At 41.7% G+C, this 18,378-nt stretch overlaps 1 protein-coding gene and 1 long non-coding RNA gene across 4 annotated transcripts in view; one reads left to right on the top strand and one right to left on the bottom strand.

Moving 5' to 3' along the window:
* The window catches only part of LOC136250605 (uncharacterized), a 91,162-nt gene that overhangs the window by 3,056 nt on the left and 69,728 nt on the right, over positions 1-18,378 (bottom strand). The gene's annotated exons all lie outside the window — the stretch shown is intronic.
* On the top strand, positions 9,940-13,064 carry LOC136250588 (uncharacterized). Of its 3 annotated transcripts, XM_066042812.1 has the most exons (3): positions 9,940-11,822; positions 11,885-11,898; positions 11,975-13,064. In XM_066042812.1, the coding sequence occupies exons 1-3, from the start codon at positions 10,143-10,145 to the stop codon at positions 13,062-13,064; spliced, it is 2,784 nt and encodes a 927-aa protein (XP_065898884.1). In that variant the 5' UTR covers positions 9,940-10,142. The 3 variants fall into 3 exon arrangements, with proteins under 3 accessions (XP_065898884.1, XP_065898882.1, XP_065898885.1); XM_066042810.1 differs by having other exon boundaries at positions 9,940-11,898; positions 11,944-13,064; XM_066042813.1 differs by having other exon boundaries at positions 9,940-12,699; positions 12,752-12,905.

Here is an 18,378-nt window from a genome sequence, read left to right as displayed (position 1 = left end):
TCTCGTTTTAATTTCTTCGTTTTTTTCTTCTTCTACTTCTTCATTTTGCACATTTCGCAAAATCCGCCATAAAACACGAATGCGTGCTCGGATCGGGCTGAAATTTGGCACACTTAAAGGGCTCATTAAGGCGGATATCTGTACCAACTTTGGTAGGAATCCGATGAACATTCACGGAGTTATGACCGATTATTTGCGTAAAATAAGGTCGAAGGTCTGTCACGCCTACAGGGTAAACTCCTTTGAGGAATCAGTTGAAAATTGCTATGTAGATGGAGCAACCATCGTAGGAGTGCCTTGTTGTGGTTAGAAAGGAATCGGGATAAAGACCACGGAGATATGACACAAAACCCAACCTGTGTCAAAATTACGCGATCGATTTTTATGAATAAAAATACTATTAGTTTTCGTGTCTATCAGGCAAACCGCTTAGAGCAATGAGCTAAAAATCAGTGTATAGCTGGAATAATCATCATAGAAAGTCCTTGCAGTAGTACAGAACAATCGGATTACAAACCACTGAGTTATGATTCGAAAGGCAACTACGTGTAGCAAATGCGAGATCGAGATACTCTAATAGAACAGTCACCCTAATAGAGCATTCAGCTACGTTTATAACTTAATCCATTACAGAATTATATTACATTGCAGGATATTCTGTACGGAATTCAGCTACAAACAGTTAATCTAATAGACAATTCAGCTACATGCAAGTCACCCTGTAGAGAGTTCATCTAGAAACAAGTCACCCTGTATCAGCTAGAAGAAGCCACCTTGTAGAGAGTTCAGCTACAAAGAAACCATCATGTAGAGAGTTTAGCTGCAAACTAATCACAACTCAGCTACAAACAAACATGCCCTGTAAAAAGATCAGCTAGAAGAAGTTACCTTGTAGAGAGTTCAGCTACAAAGAAATCACCATGTAGAGAGTTAAGCTGTAAACAAATCACCCAGTAGAAAGTTCAGCTATGAACAGATCACCCTGTTGAGAGTTCAGTTAGGAAAAAGTAATCCTGTAGAGAGATCAGCTAGAAGTATCACCTTGTAGAAAGTTCAGCTATAAAGAAACCACCGTGTAGAAAGTTCAGCTGCAAACAAATCCCCTGTAGAGAGTTCAGCTAGAAACAAGTCACCCTGTAGAGAGATCAGCTAGAAGAAGTCACATTGTAGAGAGTTCAGCTACAAAGAAACTACCATGTAGAGAGTTCAGCTGCAAACAAATCACCCTGTAGAGAACTCAGCTACGAACTAATCGTCCTGTAGAAAGATCAGCTAGAAGAAGTTACTATGTAGGGAGTTCAGCTATGAACAGATCACCCTGTAGAGAGTTCAGCTACAAACAAATCACCCTGTAGAGAGTTCAGTTACAAAGAAACCACCATGTAGAGAGTTCAGCTGCAAAAAAATCAATCACTCTGTAGAGAGTTCAGCTAGAAGAAGTCACATTGTAGAGAGTTCAGCTACAAAGAAACTACCATGTAGAGAGTTCAGCTGCAAACAAATCACCCTGTAGAGAACTCAGCTACGAACAAATCGTCCTGTAGAAAGATCAGCTAGAAGAAGTTACTATGTAGGGAGTTCAGCTACGAACAGATCACCCTGTAGAGAGTTCAGCTACAAACAAATCACCCTGTAGAGAGTTCAGTTACAAAGAAACCACCATGTAGAGAGTTCAGCTGCAAAAAAATCAATCACTCTGTAGAGAGTTCAGCTAGAAGAAGTCACCTTTTAGAGAGTTCAGCTGCAAATAAATCACCATGTAGAGAATTCAGCTACAAACAAATCACCCTGTAGAAAGATCAGCTAGAAGAAGTTACCTTGTAGAGAGTTCAGCTACAAAGAAACCACCATGTAGAGTGTTCAGCTGCAAACAAATCACCTGTAGAGAGTTCAGCTAGAAACAAGTCACCCTGTAGAGAGTTCAGCTAGAAGAAGTCACATTGTAGAGAGTTCAGCTACAAAGAAACTACCATGTAGAGAGTTCAGCTGCAAACAAACACCCTGTAGAGAACTCAGCTACAAACAAGTCGCCCTGTAGATAGATCAGCTAGAAGAAGTTACCTTGTAGGGAGTTCAGCTACAAAGAAATCATCATGTAGATAGTTCAGCTGCAAACAAATCATCCTGTAGAGAGTTCAGCTATGAAAATATCACCCTGTAGAGAGTTCAGCTAGAAGAAGTCACCTATTAGAGAGTTCAGCTACAAAGCAACCACCATGTAAAGAGTTCAGCTGCAAAAATAATCAATCACTCTGTAGAGAGTTCAGCTAGAAGAAGTTACCTTGTAGAGAGTTCAGCTGCAAATAAATCACCCTGTAGAGAATTCAGCTACAAACAAATCACCCTGTAGCAAGATCACCTAGAAGAAGTTACCTTGTAGACAGTTCAGCTACAAAGAAACCACCATGTAGAGAGTTCAGCTGCAAACAAATCACCTGTAGAGAGTTCAGCTAGAAACAAGTCACCCTGTAGAGAGATCATCTAGAAGAAGTCACCATATAGAGAGTTCAGCTACAAAGAAACCGCCATGTAGAGAGTTCAGCTGCAAACAAATCAGCCTGTACAGAGTTCAGATACAAACAAATCACAGATCAGCTGGAAACAAGTCGCATTGTAGAGAGATCAGGTAGTATAAGTTACCTTGTAGAGAGTTCAGCTACAAAGAAACCACCATGTAGAGAGTTTAGCTGAAAACAAATCACCCAGTAGAAAGTTCAGCTATGAACAGATCACCCTGTTGAGAGTTCAGTTAGAAACAAGTCATCCTGTAGAGAGACCACCTAGAAAGATCACCTTGTAGAGAGTTCAGCTACAAACAAATCACCTGTAGAGAGTTCAACTACAAACAAATCGCCTGTAGATAGATCAGCTAGAAGAAGTTACCTTGTAGGGAGTTCAGCTACAAAGAAATCACCCTGTAGAGAGTTCAGCTACAAAGAAATCATCATGTAGAGAGTTCAGCTGCAAACAAGTCATCCTGTAGAGAGTTCAGCTATGAAAAGATCACACTGTAGAAAGTTCAGCTAGAAGAAGTCACCTTTTAGAGAGTTCAGCTACAAAGCAACCACCATGTAGAGAGTTCAGCTGCAAACACATCACCCTGTAGAGAATTCAGCTACAAACAAATTGTCTTGTAGAGAGACCAGCTAGAAACAAGTCACCCTGTAGACAGATCAGCTAGAAGAAGTTACCTTGTAGAGAGTTCAGCTGCAAACAAATCAGCCTGTACAGAGTTCAGATACAAACTAATCACAGATCAGCTGAAAACAAGTCACATTGTAGAGAGATAAGGTAGTATAAGTTACCTTGTAGAGAGTTCAGCTACAAAGAAACTACCATGTAGAGAGTTCAGCTGCAAACAAACACCCTGTAGAGAACTCAGCTACAAACAAATCGCCCTGTAGATAGATCAGCTAGAAGAAGTTACCTTGTAGGGAGTTCAGCTACAAAGAAATCATCATGTAGAGAGTTCAGCTGCAAACAAATCATCCTGTAGAGAGTTTAGCTATGAAAATATCACCCTGTAGAGAGTTCAGCTAGAAGAAGTCACCTATTAGAGAGTTCAGCTACAAAGCAACCACCATGTAGAGAGTTCAGCTGCAAAAAATCAATCACTCTGTAGAGAGTTCAGCTAGAAGAAGTTACCTTGTAGAGAGTTCAGCTGCAAATAAATCACCCTGTAGAGAATTCAGCTACAAACAAATCACCCTGTAGCAAGATCAGCTAGAAGAAGTTACCTTGTAGAGAGTTCAGCTACAAAGAAACCACCATGTAGAGAGTTCAGCTGCAAACAAATCATCTGTAGAGAGATCATCTAGAAGAAGTCACCATGTAGAGAGTTCAGCTACAAAGAAACCGCCACGTAGAGAGTTCAGCTGCAAACAAATCAGCCTGTACAGAGTTCAGATACAAACAAATCACTGATCAGCTGGAAACAAGTCGCATTGTAGAGAGATCAGGTAGTATAAGTTACCTTGTAGAGAGTTCAGCTACAAAGAAACCACCATGTAGAGAGTTTAGCTGAAAACAAATCACCCAGTAGAAAGTTCAGCTATGAACAGATCACCCTGTTGAGAGTTCAGTTAGAAACAAGTCATCCTGTAGAGAGATCACCTAGAAGTATCACCTTGTAGAGAGTTCAGCTACAAACAAATCACCTGTAGAGAGTTCAGCTACAAACAAATCGCCCTGTAGATAGATCAGCTAGAGGAAGTTACCTTGTAGGGAGTTCAGCTACAAAGAAATCACCCTGTAGAGAGTTCAGCTACAAAGAAATCATCATGTAGAGAGTTCAGCTGCAAACAAGTCATCCTGTAGAGAGTTCAGCTATGAAAAAATCACACTGTAGAAAGTTCAGCTAGAAGAAGTCACCTTTTAGAGAGTTCAGCTACAAAGCAACCACCATGTAGAGAGTTCAGCTGCAAACACATCACCCTGTAGAGAATTCAGCTACAAACAAATTGTCTTGTAGAGAGACCAGCTAGAAACAAGTCACCCTGTAGACAGATCAGCTAGAAGAAGTTACCTTGTAGAGAGTTCAGCTGCAAACAAATCAGCCTGTACAGAGTTCAGATACAAACTAATCACAGATCAGCTGGAAACAAGTCACATTGTAGAGAGATAAGGTAGTATAAGTTACCTTGTAGAGAGTTCAGCTACAAAGAAACTACCATGTAGAGAGTTCAGCTGCAAACAAACACCCTGTAGAGAACTCAGCTACAAACAAATCGCCCTGTAGATAGATCAGCTAGAAGAAGTTACCTTGTAGGGAGTTCAGCTACAAAGAAATCATCATGTAGAGAGTTCAGCTGCAAACAAATCATCCTGTAGAGAGTTTAGCTATGAAAATATCACCCTGTAGAGAGTTCAGCTAGAAGAAGTCACCTATTAGAGAGTTCAGCTACAAAGCAACCACCATGTAGAGAGTTCAGCTGCAAAAAATCAATCACTCTGTAGAGAGTTCAGCTAGAAGAAGTCACCTTGTAGAGAGTTCAGCTGCAAATAAATCACCCTGTAGAGAATTCAGCTACAAACAAATCGTCCTGTAGAGAGACCAGCTAGAAACAAGTCACCCTGTAGACAGATCAGCTAGAAGAAGATACCTTGTAGAGAGTTCAGCTGCAAACGAATCACCCTGTAGAGAATTCAACTACAAACAGATAACCCTGCAGAGAGTTCAGCTAGAGTCAACTCACCCTGTGGAGAGAATCCTGTAAAGAGTTCATCTACGTACAAGCAGATCACCCTGTAGAGATTTCAGCTACATTTCAAGTCACCCAGTAGAGAGATCAGCTGCAAATTATCCTGTGGGGATTAATTGACATGTAATTATATGCTCTCTTTTTATATTATGAACTCTTGATATATGCATTATATATATAATTTGTACATTTACTGATAAAATCAGAATGAGTTAAGGTGTTTATAAAATCTGCTTCATCTTTTTCTTTTTCCTGTGGTAAAGAAAAATATATAGGTTAAAAAGCCCCAAAGCTGGCCATAGGCCATCTTTGGGGTATACAAATACAAAAAGAAGTGAAATCTAATCAAAAACAGCCAAGCTGTAAAAAAAGGAGTGTGGCCCTTGAAAGGCTATGGTGAAAAAAGATGTGAAATCCAAGGTGGCGGCCAAGAAATAGCTGTGATGGTAGGTTAATGGTAAAAATTTTAATAACGACAATTCAGGTGAATTTTGTGCCAATTGACCGAGCGGCACCAAATTCACCTGAATTGTTGTTATTAAAATTTTTACCATTAACCTACCATCACAGCCATTTCTTGGCGGCCACCTTGGATTTCACATCTTTTTTCACCATAGCCTTTTCAAGGGCCGCACTCCTTTTTTTACAGTATGGCTGTTTTTGATTAGATTAGCCTATCTGAGATAACCTGTTTGATGGTAAAGTGTATACCAAATCAGTAGCTGACATTGTTACGATTTGTAAAATTTGTAAATTGATGACATCAGAATTGCGACTGTTCTATTAGAGTAGTGACTGCTCTATTAGAGTATCTCAATCTTTGCACAAAAATTCAAATTTATTTGCCTCACTTTCTTTACGGTGTACAGTTTAACTATAAATGTTAGGCACATTTATAAGCGTTGTCTTCTATTTGCCCATTGGCTTTCTATACTTCTAAATGCAGTGTGAATGCATGACTCTAGTTTCTGGTATACATATGGTACTGTAGGTCCAAGAGGGGCCAGAGAAGGGCCAAGGGGGCACAGTACCCCTTGGCCCCCCTCAGATCCGCCTATGCTCATGAACATTGTGACTGCTTTATTAGAGTAATTGACTGCTCTATTAGAGTATCTCGATCTTGTATGCAATTTCTTGAAGAGGGGAGGGGGGGGGGGGATTTGCCCCAAATTCCCCATCCTGGATCCGCCATTGTAGTATTTAAATACAACAATACATAATCTCCATTTCATCACTATGAAACGACACTAAGTGGAGGATATTGTTACATCTCTAGTATGTACACTCCATCAGTACAACCTGTCTTAATGGCCACCAGTATAGAAAGACAACCTCTCTCGAAAAGCCATTCCAAATCGAGGATTTATACACTGCTACCTGTTTATTGAGTGAAGGTGGCAATACACAAGTTCCACCGTAATTTATGCAAGTGATCTGATCTTGTATATTCTGTCAGTGGACTTGGCCAGGACAAAATGTGACCCAAATTGTCCTGGATGATCCATACTCAATCCACTTATGACCCAGTGGCACAATAGAACTGAGTATTTATAGAAAATACAGTTATAATTATTTCTAAGATGTGTGGACACATTACAACATGTGCATACAAGACATGCTACGTACCGTTTTAGCATTTCAAGTCACCATATTATGCATGGACCAGTCAACAATGCTTCATAGTGCCAATCAATAAACCTGAAGAAGAACAGTTACAAAAAATAAAAATGCACATAAATACAGTAAAACCTCATTTATAGGGCCAGCTCTGGGACCAAAAAAAATTTGGCCTGAATAACAAGGTGGCCTTATTAATGAGGTCATAAAGTACTGTTTATCTACATTTAGAATCTTCTATAGGCGACCAATATAATGAGGTGGTTTTATTAAAGTGGTGGCCACTAAATGAGGTTTCACTATACATACGGTTAACAATAGTGAACAATATTAATGGTTAACAATAATACGCTGAAGCCTTACTCAGGTCACTTCTTGTGACAGATTGCTCTGTACACAAATGACATATTCAGGGATTGTATTTAGAGAGATGATAAAGTAACGCATTATGACTTAAATACTCATGATGTGTCACTACTAGGCAGTATCTGATATGGCAGGCAGGCAGGCAGGCAGGCAAGCAGGCAAGCAGGCAGGCAGGCATGCAGTAGAAAATTCTATTGAATAATATTAAAAAAAAGATTCTGTAGCAACTTGACGGAAATGTTTCAGGTCAATCTGAAGACACTTTTGGGCTTGGTTTTACCCAACCAATACTGTCATGTCATTGTGAGAAAACATTGCGGCAGGTTTTTGGGTTATGTTATATCATGGATCGCCCCCACACCTTGGATGTCCCTACTATACAGTACTATCGTACTGTATGATAAATTACTCCATGTTTCCAACATATTGATTAATTACAACAAGTATCTCTAGAACAATGATTGTGATTCATAATTTAGAATAAAGTGGCTAAAGCATGAAGTCACAACTATATTGCTCCTCTGATGCCTCTCCTGACATGGGCCACATTGATGAGCACAGGGACTTTTAAACTTTTAGCAATCTGGTCCTTTTTATTCAGTTGTCCAGCACGTGCTTTCTTTGTGCTGGGGGTGGTAGGCAAGGGCAGTCCATCCAGCCCGGGGAAAAAAATACAATGACCAAATAGCGAAATCTAAATTAACGTAGGCGATCCACTGTCATAGCAACCCTGTGTCTAATAATAGTAACTGTCTATTTATTCGATATACCATAAAAAAAAAAACAAAAAAAAACTCTATACTAGTGAATAATACAATCATGGATCATCGATTACTGCACTACAGCCATAGCTTACTGTACTACAACCATAGCTTCTATCTCGGCTTCTATTATGTGTGATACAGTATTGTTGTCTGGTAACGTTTGAGTGGAAAATTCAAAGTACCAAAGCTCAGGCCTTAATTACCGTATAGTAAAAAAAACTTTAGCGATAAAAACTTTGGCGAATACCGTAGGCGAGGAAAGTTACGCGTGGGAAAAGTTTCGCGAATTGCACTCTACTTTGTATACCGGAGTAAAAGTTTCGCAATAACTACTACAATCGCGAAGTTTGCGAAACTTTTCCCACGCGTAACTTTCCCGCCTACGGTAGCGTTCAATTCGTCAAAGTTTTTTCGCCAATTACTTTAGATGATCACACGACTGAGTACATTGAGTAACTAGAACTTGAGATGAAGGTCAGCTCGTACCACCATGCAATAAAGATCGAGCTGACTTTGGAGATCTTGATCTTCCTAGGAATGTGTCCCACAGTTGTAACCGGCTTCCCGTTCGCATGTCAGTTAGTTCATCGTCTCGTGATGGATTTGGCCAAATACTTCGATATACGTGATAAGGCCACTCCAAATGAGAGTGTAGTTTCCCGTCCTCCGTCCGCATCACGTCTGGGCACCCGCATTACATTATCGTCATTATTTTTCCAAAACCACTTCCTGTGCTGAAACTTCTCATGGAGCCTTTTATTTTGCATTGCTAAAACCTAAAATGAACGGTTCTAATGGTTGCTAGCTTGCAAAAAAAAAAACTATTTTCATGACCTTGAAATCCTCTGAAGATCGAGATTCTCTAATAGAGCAGTCGAATCTTTAATAATGAATAATGATAATAAGCCTCCCGCCCGCACCGAAAAGCGAAAACCTCAGAACGGGAAACTACAGTCCTATTTGGAGTAGCTTAACCTCTGCTACTGGAGTTTACTGAAACGAAAGTCAATACGGTCGCTCTCGGCATCAGCGTTGAAACCGGGTCGGGTCATCCGTGTCATCTGGGTCAACCGGGTCACATTTTCTCAGGGTCATCCGGGTCAGACCCGGTTTACAAATTATCCAGATTGGAAACGAAATTGTTCGTTTGACGACGTGGAAACTTATAGACGCTATCCGCGTAGCTCTTTCGTGAGCCACGCCCACTTATCACGTTACAAACATACGCTCAGCCACGCCCGTTCATTAGTATGTGCAGTCTGTAACACAAAATTGTATCCGTTGCTGTCTACAAGCTTACGTGGAGCCACGCTCACTAATCGATTTTTGTACGAGTTGTATGTTTGTAAATGAGATACCATCAATTGTATCAAGTCCGGTGCTATTGTTTGCTGATGATACAAAAATCTTTCGAGTCATTAGAAATAGAGAAGACTATACTGCGTTACAGAGTGACTTAGACTTACTTCAAAGATGGTCACAACAGTGGCTTTTGAATTTTAATATTTCCAAGTGCAAACACCTTCACTTCGGCCCAGCCCACCACTATGGTCCTTACTGTCTCAACGGAATATTTATTGACATCAATGCAACGCACAGCGACCTCGGTATTGTTTTTGACGATCAGCTCAAATTCCACCATCACACCACTCAAGCTACTACCAAAGCTAACCGAGTACTTGATTTGATTAAGAAATCATTTGAATACCTTGACTCTACCATGCTAACTTATTTGTTCAATACATTAGAAAATTCTCAGCTGATAACAATCGTCCAAGACCAATACTAGTTAAATTTCTCCGTACACTTGATGCCAGCACTGTCTTATTCAACAGAAGCAAAACCAAAAAACCTATCCTGATTAAACCTGACATGACACCTGAAGAGAGAAAGATAGAATCAATCCTTCTTCATGAACGTTGGAACCTTATTCAACAAGGAATAGTGTGAGATCACGCGAGACTCAACGAGAGATTACGGAGTCCGGGGAACGTGGAGATAGAGTTGTTGGCGCCAAGACACTTCATGGACAGTGACTCGACTAGTCAGACTTAACTGTATTATATATTGTGATTGCTGTATGATTTTACAGTCTTAATAAATTATCTAATCGAGACTTACAACTTGGAGGACCCCACCGAGATATTGCCGATTTTCACACATCGACCCAAAGTGAAGTAGAGTTCGGATAGTTATGGATTATCCCTGTGTGGTTTGCAAGGAAGATGTTGGCAACTCAGATAAGGCATTTCAGTGCGAGTTGTGCGAAGACTGGGAACACGTGGACTGCATCAGAGAATGTGAACGCCCGGATAGCACGCTGTATGATGCACTGGTGAGGTGTCGCACAAAGTGTTTGTCCTTTATATGCACACGCTGTCGTAAGAAAGGTTCACTTGTTAAACAATTTATGAAGTGTGAATTTGAATTAGCGCACGCACAAGACGAGCGGCTGGCCAGCGCGCGTCTATTAGAACAAGCGGAGGCTCGTGCGCAAGCTAGTGAACAGGCAATAGCTGAATTTAAGCAAGAGCGTGATGCATTGAAAGCAGAAGTGAAGAAACTTCACGACGGAATATCGAAGTTGCAGAAGGGCTCCCCTAATAGAAAGACAACGGAACTCTCAGGCAAGAAAGAGTCAGAAGTGTCAGAGCACGATGGTTCCGAGTCATCTTCGTCCGAGTCTGCTGGAAGTACGACCTCTAGTCGTAGGTCGACCCAGGTACCAAGACGTAGTGCAGCACGTCCCCACCCCCCAGGCTTCAGAGAAGTGTCCAGTCGTGTTGAGAAGTTTTCAGGCAAGCGAGCTGAGGACGGCACATTTGAGGTGTGGCTTGATGACTTTGAAGAAGCCACAAACGACTGTGGATGGACAGATGACATGAGAGCTAGATGGTTTTCCTGGTTTGTGAGTGGCCCTGCCAAGGCTACATGGCAGAGGACCCTTACTACTGAGCAGAAAGCAGATTGGAAGAGTATTGTGAAAGTGTTCCAAGGGCAATATGGAGTGCATGTTGACCCCCGAACTGCTTACCAGAGGTGTAATGAACTCCATTATGATCAATTTGGATCTGCACAAGGACTATTGAATGCTATGCGTGAGTATCAGAGAATGGCTCCTGAGAAGCTTGGTGATAGTATTCTAGAGTCCATCTTATGGAATAAGGTGCCAATAGAGCTGCAGCAAGAGGTCAAGGAGATTACAGATGGCTCAGTTCAGGAACTGTTATTGAAATTGCTTAGAGCCGAATCAGCAGTAGCTGAGAGAAAGCGTCGCAGTCAGGAGACAATTGAGAAGCCACCTGGTGGTAGACATTATACATCTACTAAGAGAAGTAGTGACATTACTAGTGGTAAGAAGCCTGATGAAGGCAAAGGCACAACCTCTAAGGATTCTACCCATAGGAAGAGTGGTACAGTGAAGACTACTCTACAGAGTGAAGCTAGTATGCAACACACCAAGTGTTATAAGTGTAAGTTGAAGGGACACATGGCTAAAGATTGTCCAGAAGTGACCCAGAAGGCAGGAGCCAATGTGATAGAATCTGAGCTTACCCAAGAGCTTAGCAAGGAGTCTGTTGACCCATGGATGAGGACAGTGAGTGCTGGTACTGGTAGTGAAATTGAAGTTGCTGAGGTACCTACCAGAGGTCCAACTTACAAGGTAGATATAATTGTGGATAGTGTTAAGACAAGGGCACTATTGGACCATGGAGCCCAAGTGTCTATTGTTCGCAGAGAATTGCTTCCTAAGGTGCGTGAGGCCCAAGGATGGACAAAGGAACAGTACCAGACAAGGAACCTGAAGCTAGACAGACAGCCAATAGGAGCTAATGGAACAGAGTTGGGCGTTGTGGCTCTAGTGAAACTCAAGGTGTCAGTTGAAGGCACAGACAGGACTCTACAGGTTCCATGTTATGTTTTGAACTCCAATAGACCACTTTGGAATGGTGAGTTGTGGAACTGTGGACTAGTACTTGGGACTAATTGTTTAGAGAAGTTTGGGTTTTTAATCACTCATCCCAGCGGTCAGATGGTCAGACCAGCTGTGAAGGAAGTTGCTACTTCACAGGACACTAACAACACAGAAACAGTAACCCCTAACTCAGTGGTGTGTACACCGGTATCCTCTAATACAGAAGTGAGTGTAGCATCTAGCACAAATGTGTGTGCAACAGTTACTCCTAGCACAAATGCGTGTGTATCTACTTCTCCTAGTACAGACACAAGTAGGACTATGGTACTAGACAAGCACCTGCGTATTGGACCATTCCAAACTAAGGTTGTACAAGTGAATGTGGTGAGTACACCTGTATGTGATCTTCAGACAATTGGAATGGTTACACCAAGTGAGACGGTGGCTAACTTACAGTGTGATTTTACTGAAGAGGTGTGGAACAGCAGCACATCAGGAGTGCTAGCTATCACAAACTGGAGTGGTGAGCCATTAGCGATTGAACAAGGCACAACAATGGGCAGTGTGGAAGAGGTGGAACTTGTTAGTCAAGATGACCCAGTGTGGAGCAACACAGACCCAATACCAGTAGATGTTGCAAGGCTTGACGAACTCACTGAGGATGAGGTCAGCAAGAGGAAAGCAGAGCTAGAGAGCCAGTTAGTAATTGGTGGTGCCTGTTCTGAAGAGGAGTGTGGCAAGTTTAAACAATTATTGTTGTGTAAGCATAGTTGTTTTGCTCTAGAAGACACAGAGCTTGGAGAGACAGGTCTGGTGGAGCATGTCATAGATACTGGTGAGGCAAAACCAGTGAAGACTTCTCCAAGACGTCTGCCGTATGTTCTCAGGAAGGAACTTGAAGATGAGTTAATCAAGTTAGAGACAACTGGATGTATCGAGCCATCAACTAGTCCTTATGCATCAGGATTGGTGCTGGTGCGTAAGAAAGATGGGACATTAAGAGTGTGTGTTGATTACAGACAAGTGAATAAGGATACTGTAGCTGATAGATACCCCATGCCCAGAGTGGATGAGCTGGTGGACGCTATTGGTAGAAGGGAGGGCAAGTACTTCACAACTCTCGACCTGATGAAAGGTTATCACCAGGTGAAGATGGAGGAACAGTCAAAGCCAAAGACAGCCTTCACCTGCCATTTGTGACTTTACCAGTACCGTCGTATGCCTTTTGGCCTGACAAATGCGCCAGCGACATTCCAGAGATTAATGAACAAACTATTCAGTGGCAAGGAATGGGAGTCAGTATTTGTTTACCTGGATGATATTCTGGTAGTGTCGGCATCCTTTGAGGACCACTTGAGAGATGTGGGACTTGTATTGGATAGACTTAAGGATGCAGGACTGTGTCTCAAGCCCAGTAAGTGTCTGTTTGCCAGGAAGGAGGTTGTGTACCTCGGATTCACCATATCATCAGAGGGAGTGACCCCTAATCAGGAGAAGGTGAAGGCAATTGTGGAATATTCCCAGCCAACAGACTGTAAGTCAGTGAGAAGGTTTTTGGGTATGTTGAATTTCTATAGGAGACACATACAGAGCTTGGCAGCTGTGGCCAGACCATTAACAGCACTAACACGTAAGGACCCAGTTAGTGGTGGTATAGTGCAGTTTAAGTGGAGTCCAGATTGTGAGAAGGCATTTAGAGAATTGAAAGAGAAGCTAGTATCAGCACCAGTTTTGAGCCCACCAGATTTGTCAAGACAATTCTTTGTGTGGACAGATGCCAGCCTGTTAGGTTTTGGAGCAGTGCTTGAACAGCTCGATGATGAGGGTCGAAGGCACCCCATAGCTTATGCCAGTAGGCAAACCAATAATGCAGAGCAGAAGTATGCACCAACACAGTTGGAAGTGGCAGCTCTAGTTTATGCTGTGGAACACTTTGAAGTCTACCTGCTCGGGCAACCATTCACAGTGTATACTGATCACCAGCCTTTAGTAAGTGCATTTATAGTTCACTTGAAGAGCCAGACAAAAGGCTTACTTGCTCGTTGGTATTTACGGCTAGCCAGGTTCCTGCCTAACGTGAAGATTGAGTACAAGCCTGGAGTTACTAATGTCGTGGCAGATGCTTTGTCGAGAGCTCCCAGTCAGGGTAACAGTGATGGTACCAGTGTTTCAGTAGAAGGAAGTGATGTATTACAGTTGTCAGAACCAGATTCAACTCTGCGACAAGTGCAGACAGATCAGTGTAAGGACCCAGAACTGGCAAGACTGATTGATTTCCTTACTGACAAGACACTACCATCTGATCCTCGTGATGCCAATGTTGTGGTTGGTTTAGCCAAGAAGGGATACTATGTGGTAGATGGTATTCTTTATTATGAAGGTCCTGAAGTGTGTGATCACAGATGTGTAGTGGTACCAATTCATTTAAGACAGAAGTTACTGGATGAACATCATGATCTGCCATTTGCAGGACATTTTGCTGCGAAGAAGATGGTACAACGAATCAAGCAGTATTATTACTGGAGTGGACTACGAAGTGATGTGTACAAGAAGTGCTCCTCTTGTGTAACTTGTGCATCAGTAAAAGGACAGGGCAACAGAGGGAAACCACCCCTTGTGAGTATACCAGTTGGAGGCCCATTTGACATGATTGGAATGGACTTTGTTGAGTTAGATGTCAGTAAGAGTGGCAACAGGTATGCCCTTGTGTTTCAAGATTATTTAAGTAAGTGGCCCGAAGTGTATGCGTTATCCAACAGGCGGGCAGAGACTGTAGCTAAGTGTTTACAGGACTTGGTGTGGAGACATGGAGTACCCAATAAGATCATACATGACAGAGCGGCCGAGTTCTTGTCTGATGTTCTACAGGAAACCGCTGAACTTCTAGGTGTGAGGCAGCTACCCACATCAGGGGGCCATCCCCAAACTGATGGTCTCGTAGAACGCTTCAATCGGACCTTGAAGCAGATGCTGTCAAAGGTAGTCAATAAGGGAGGCCATGACTGGGATCAATTGTTAGGTCCAGTGTTGCTAGCTTACAGAGCAACACCACATGCATCATCAGGCATGTCACCATTTTATTTACTGTATGGTAGGGACCCCCAGTTACCAAGTCAGTTAGAGTTTCAAGTGCCAGTTACAAGGTATCCTGTTGTGGAGACAGAGTATGGCAAAGAGCTAGCCATGGAGTTGAAACAAGCTCGTAGTGTGGCCAAGCAGAATATTAGTAAGAAACAGAAAGAACAGAAGAAATATTATGACCGAAGAAGCAAAGAAGTAGAGTTGCAGGTAGGGGATTTAGTTATGCTGAAGACAGAACCTAGGTTCAAGTTAGATCGTTTGTTTAAGGGACCATTTGTGGTGAAGTCCCTAACTTCAACGAATGCAGTGATCCAGTTGAAAGATGACAACACTGCAGAACTATTGAATGTGTCCAGGCAGCGACTATCCCGTTGTGAGCAAGCAATGGCAACTGCTACCCCATGGGTAGGGCACTCTGGCAAGCTGAGAAAGAGACGCCGAGTTTTTAATAGGCGAGACGAGCAAGCAGCCACTGATAACCAATCCGTAGAGGGTCAATCTGAAGAGAGGGCTCCAGACAATGTTACCGTCACCAGACATGGACGTTTAGTAAAGAAGCCAGCAAGATTTCACATAATGAATAGCCCAGGGACTATTCACAAGAAGGAAGGGGAAGTTGTGAGATCACGCGAGACTCAACGAGAGATTACGGAGTCCGGGGAACGTGGAGAGAGAGTTGTTGGCGCCAAGACACCTCATGGACAGTGACTCGACTAGTCAGACTTAACTGTATTATATATTGTGATTGCTGTATGATTTTACAGTCTTAATAAATTATCTAATCGAGACTTACATAGACCGTAAGGCTATAAAACTTCGCAACGGTCAGATTCTTATCAACAACAGACTTCATGGCATAGTTACAGACTTCAAATTTGTTAATTCCTCCAGTGGTTCATCTACTACAAGCTCTACATCTGCTAGTATTGCACCCGACTCTGTCCCTAATCAACAACCCTCTGTTCCTAATCAAAATCAATGACTACCTAATTGTTTCTACATAAACACTAGAAGTATTGTTAATAAGTTAACACAATTCCAATCCTTAGTTTACTCTCATGAATATGACTTGGTTGCTATTACAGAAACCTGGTTAACCAGCAATGTATTTAACAATGAAATTCTACCAAATCAATACATTATCTATCGCAATGATCGTAGGTCTAGAGGTGGAGGAGTCCTAATTGCCGTTCGAACTCATATCATCAGTAAACTCTTACCCTCCCCCACCAATCTTGAGATGTTGACTGTTGAACTAAAGCTACCCAAACGCCTAATCTTATGTGTGGTATACCTTCCTCCTGATCCAACATCATCTCAAATTCGATTCCTATCAGATCACATATCACAGTTCCAGCAGTCACACAGTGTTGTTCTTCTAGGTAATTTTAATCTACCACATATAAACTGGGAAACAATGTGTGGTAATTGTTGAGCCTCTGAAGACTTATGCGACATGACCTTTGAATTGAATCTTGTCCAACTTATAACCTACCCAACACACATTCATGGCAACATACTGGCACAAAATGTTCTCCAGAATGTTCTCAGATTTCATCTGACCATTTCCCAATTTCCTTCAGTATTAACCAAAACTGTCTACCACTTCACAATACTACTACATTACAAGCTTATGATTATTCAAAAGCTGACTTTACGAGTATGAATGACTTTATCTTAAATTCTAACATTGCTGACTGCTTAACCTGTGATGATGTTGAAAGCACTTGGTCTACCATCAAATCGGTAATCTCAGAAGCAATGTCCTTGTTTATACCCAAGTTTCAGTTGCGATCTAATCAGTATCCAAAGTGGTTTAGTCGTGATATAAGGCATCAGTTGAAGTGCCTTCACACTCTCAGAAGAACTCATAAACGTTCACCCACTCCCCATAATACTGCTAAACTTCGTCTAGCTGATGAACATTTTCAACAAAGTGTAGCTTTGGCCAAATCTAATTATGAGTCTTCCCTCATAAACAGTTATGCCGAATCCTCTAATCCTGCTATCTATCACTATATTAGAAGTTATACTAAATCTGGCACAATACCACCTACTGTACATCTCGATGACACTACAGCTTCAAGTGATGCTTCCCGAGCTAGTCTGTTCAATCGATACTTCCACTCAGTTTTTACAGCTCCAACATCTTCTGAACAAACCATTCCATCACTCCATCCAGATCAAATAAATTCTCTAACATTCACTGAGGATGAAGTATACTATGTTCTGTGCCAACTTGACCCTAACAAAGCTACTGGTATCGACAAAATTAGTCCCAAGGTCCTCAAAAACTGTGCTTTCTCACTAACCCGTCCATTATGCCATCTTTTTAATCTCAGTCTGTCAACTGGGTCAATTCCTGAGGAGTGGAAGATTCATTTAATTGTACCTGTATACAAATCAGAAGATAGATCTTCAGTAAAGAACTATCGTCCGATCTCCCTCCTCAGCAACACGTCTAAAGTCCTTGAAACTCTAGTTTATAACAACATAATCAATCACACACTCAGCCATATCACAAATTGTCAATTTGGGTTCCTTCCTGGTAGATCAACTACCCAACAACTGTTGCTATACTTGAACAGCATCCATCAAGTCACCACTCAAGGCCATCAAATAGACTCTATTTATTTGGATTTTCGCAAGGCCTTCGACAGTGTTCCACATATGAAACTGCTAAATAAATTGAAGTCTTGTGGAATCTCCGGTAATCTCCATAAGTGGTTCAGCAGTTATCTACATAATCGTCTACAATGTGTAAGAATCTGTAATTCCATTTCCAACTTACTTCCCGTCCTGTCTGGGGTGCCTCAAGGTAGCACCCTTGGCCCACTGCTCTTCCTGCTATACATCAATGACCTACCATCTGTCATAAAATTCTCAAGTATATTCCAGTTTGCTGATGATACCAAGCTATCTAAAAGTATTGCTGTTTCTTCTGACCAACTGTGCTTACAAGAAGATCTCAACCATTTATTCACCTGGAGTGTTAACAATGATTTTAGATTCAGTGTACCCAAATGCATCCACCTGAGTTTCAACAGTAAATTCACTACCACATATTCTATTGATGGCTGCCCACTCCCACAGCTTCTTTCTCATCGTGACTTAGGTTTGCAGCTTTCATCAGATATGTCCTGGTTCAAGCACTATCAAATCATAACTGCTAAAGCCTATAAATATTTAGGACTGCTGAGGCGTGTCTTCCATAGCTGCCATTCTATCAGAGCCAGAAAACTTCTCTATTTAACTCTAGTGAGATCTCAGTTAACTTATTGCTCACAATTGTGGAATCCTTATATGATCAAAGATACCACTATTCTTGAAAAAGTACAAAGACGAGCCACCAAGTTCATTCTAGCTGATTATGTCAGTGACTATAAACACGCTTACTCCGGTTAGGTATCTTACCTCTAATGTATATGCTCGA

The sequence above is a fragment of the Dysidea avara genome, chromosome 3 (genome assembly GCF_963678975.1).
Source record: "Dysidea avara chromosome 3, odDysAvar1.4, whole genome shotgun sequence".
Taxonomy (NCBI): domain Eukaryota; kingdom Metazoa; phylum Porifera; class Demospongiae; order Dictyoceratida; family Dysideidae; genus Dysidea; species Dysidea avara.
The sequence above is the reverse complement of the archived record's forward strand: the minus strand, read 5'-3'. Positions and strand labels throughout refer to the sequence as shown.

Excerpts from the sequence above, each read along its gene's own strand:
- LOC136250588 (XM_066042810.1), top strand. The coding sequence starts at position 10,143 with ATGGATTATCCCTGTGTGGTTTGCAAGGAAGATGTTGGCAACTCAGAT. Across the intron at positions 11,899-11,943 it reads CAATAGACCACTTTGGAATG|AGAAGTTTGGGTTTTTAATC; the intron begins GTGAGTTGTGGA and ends CTAATTGTTTAG.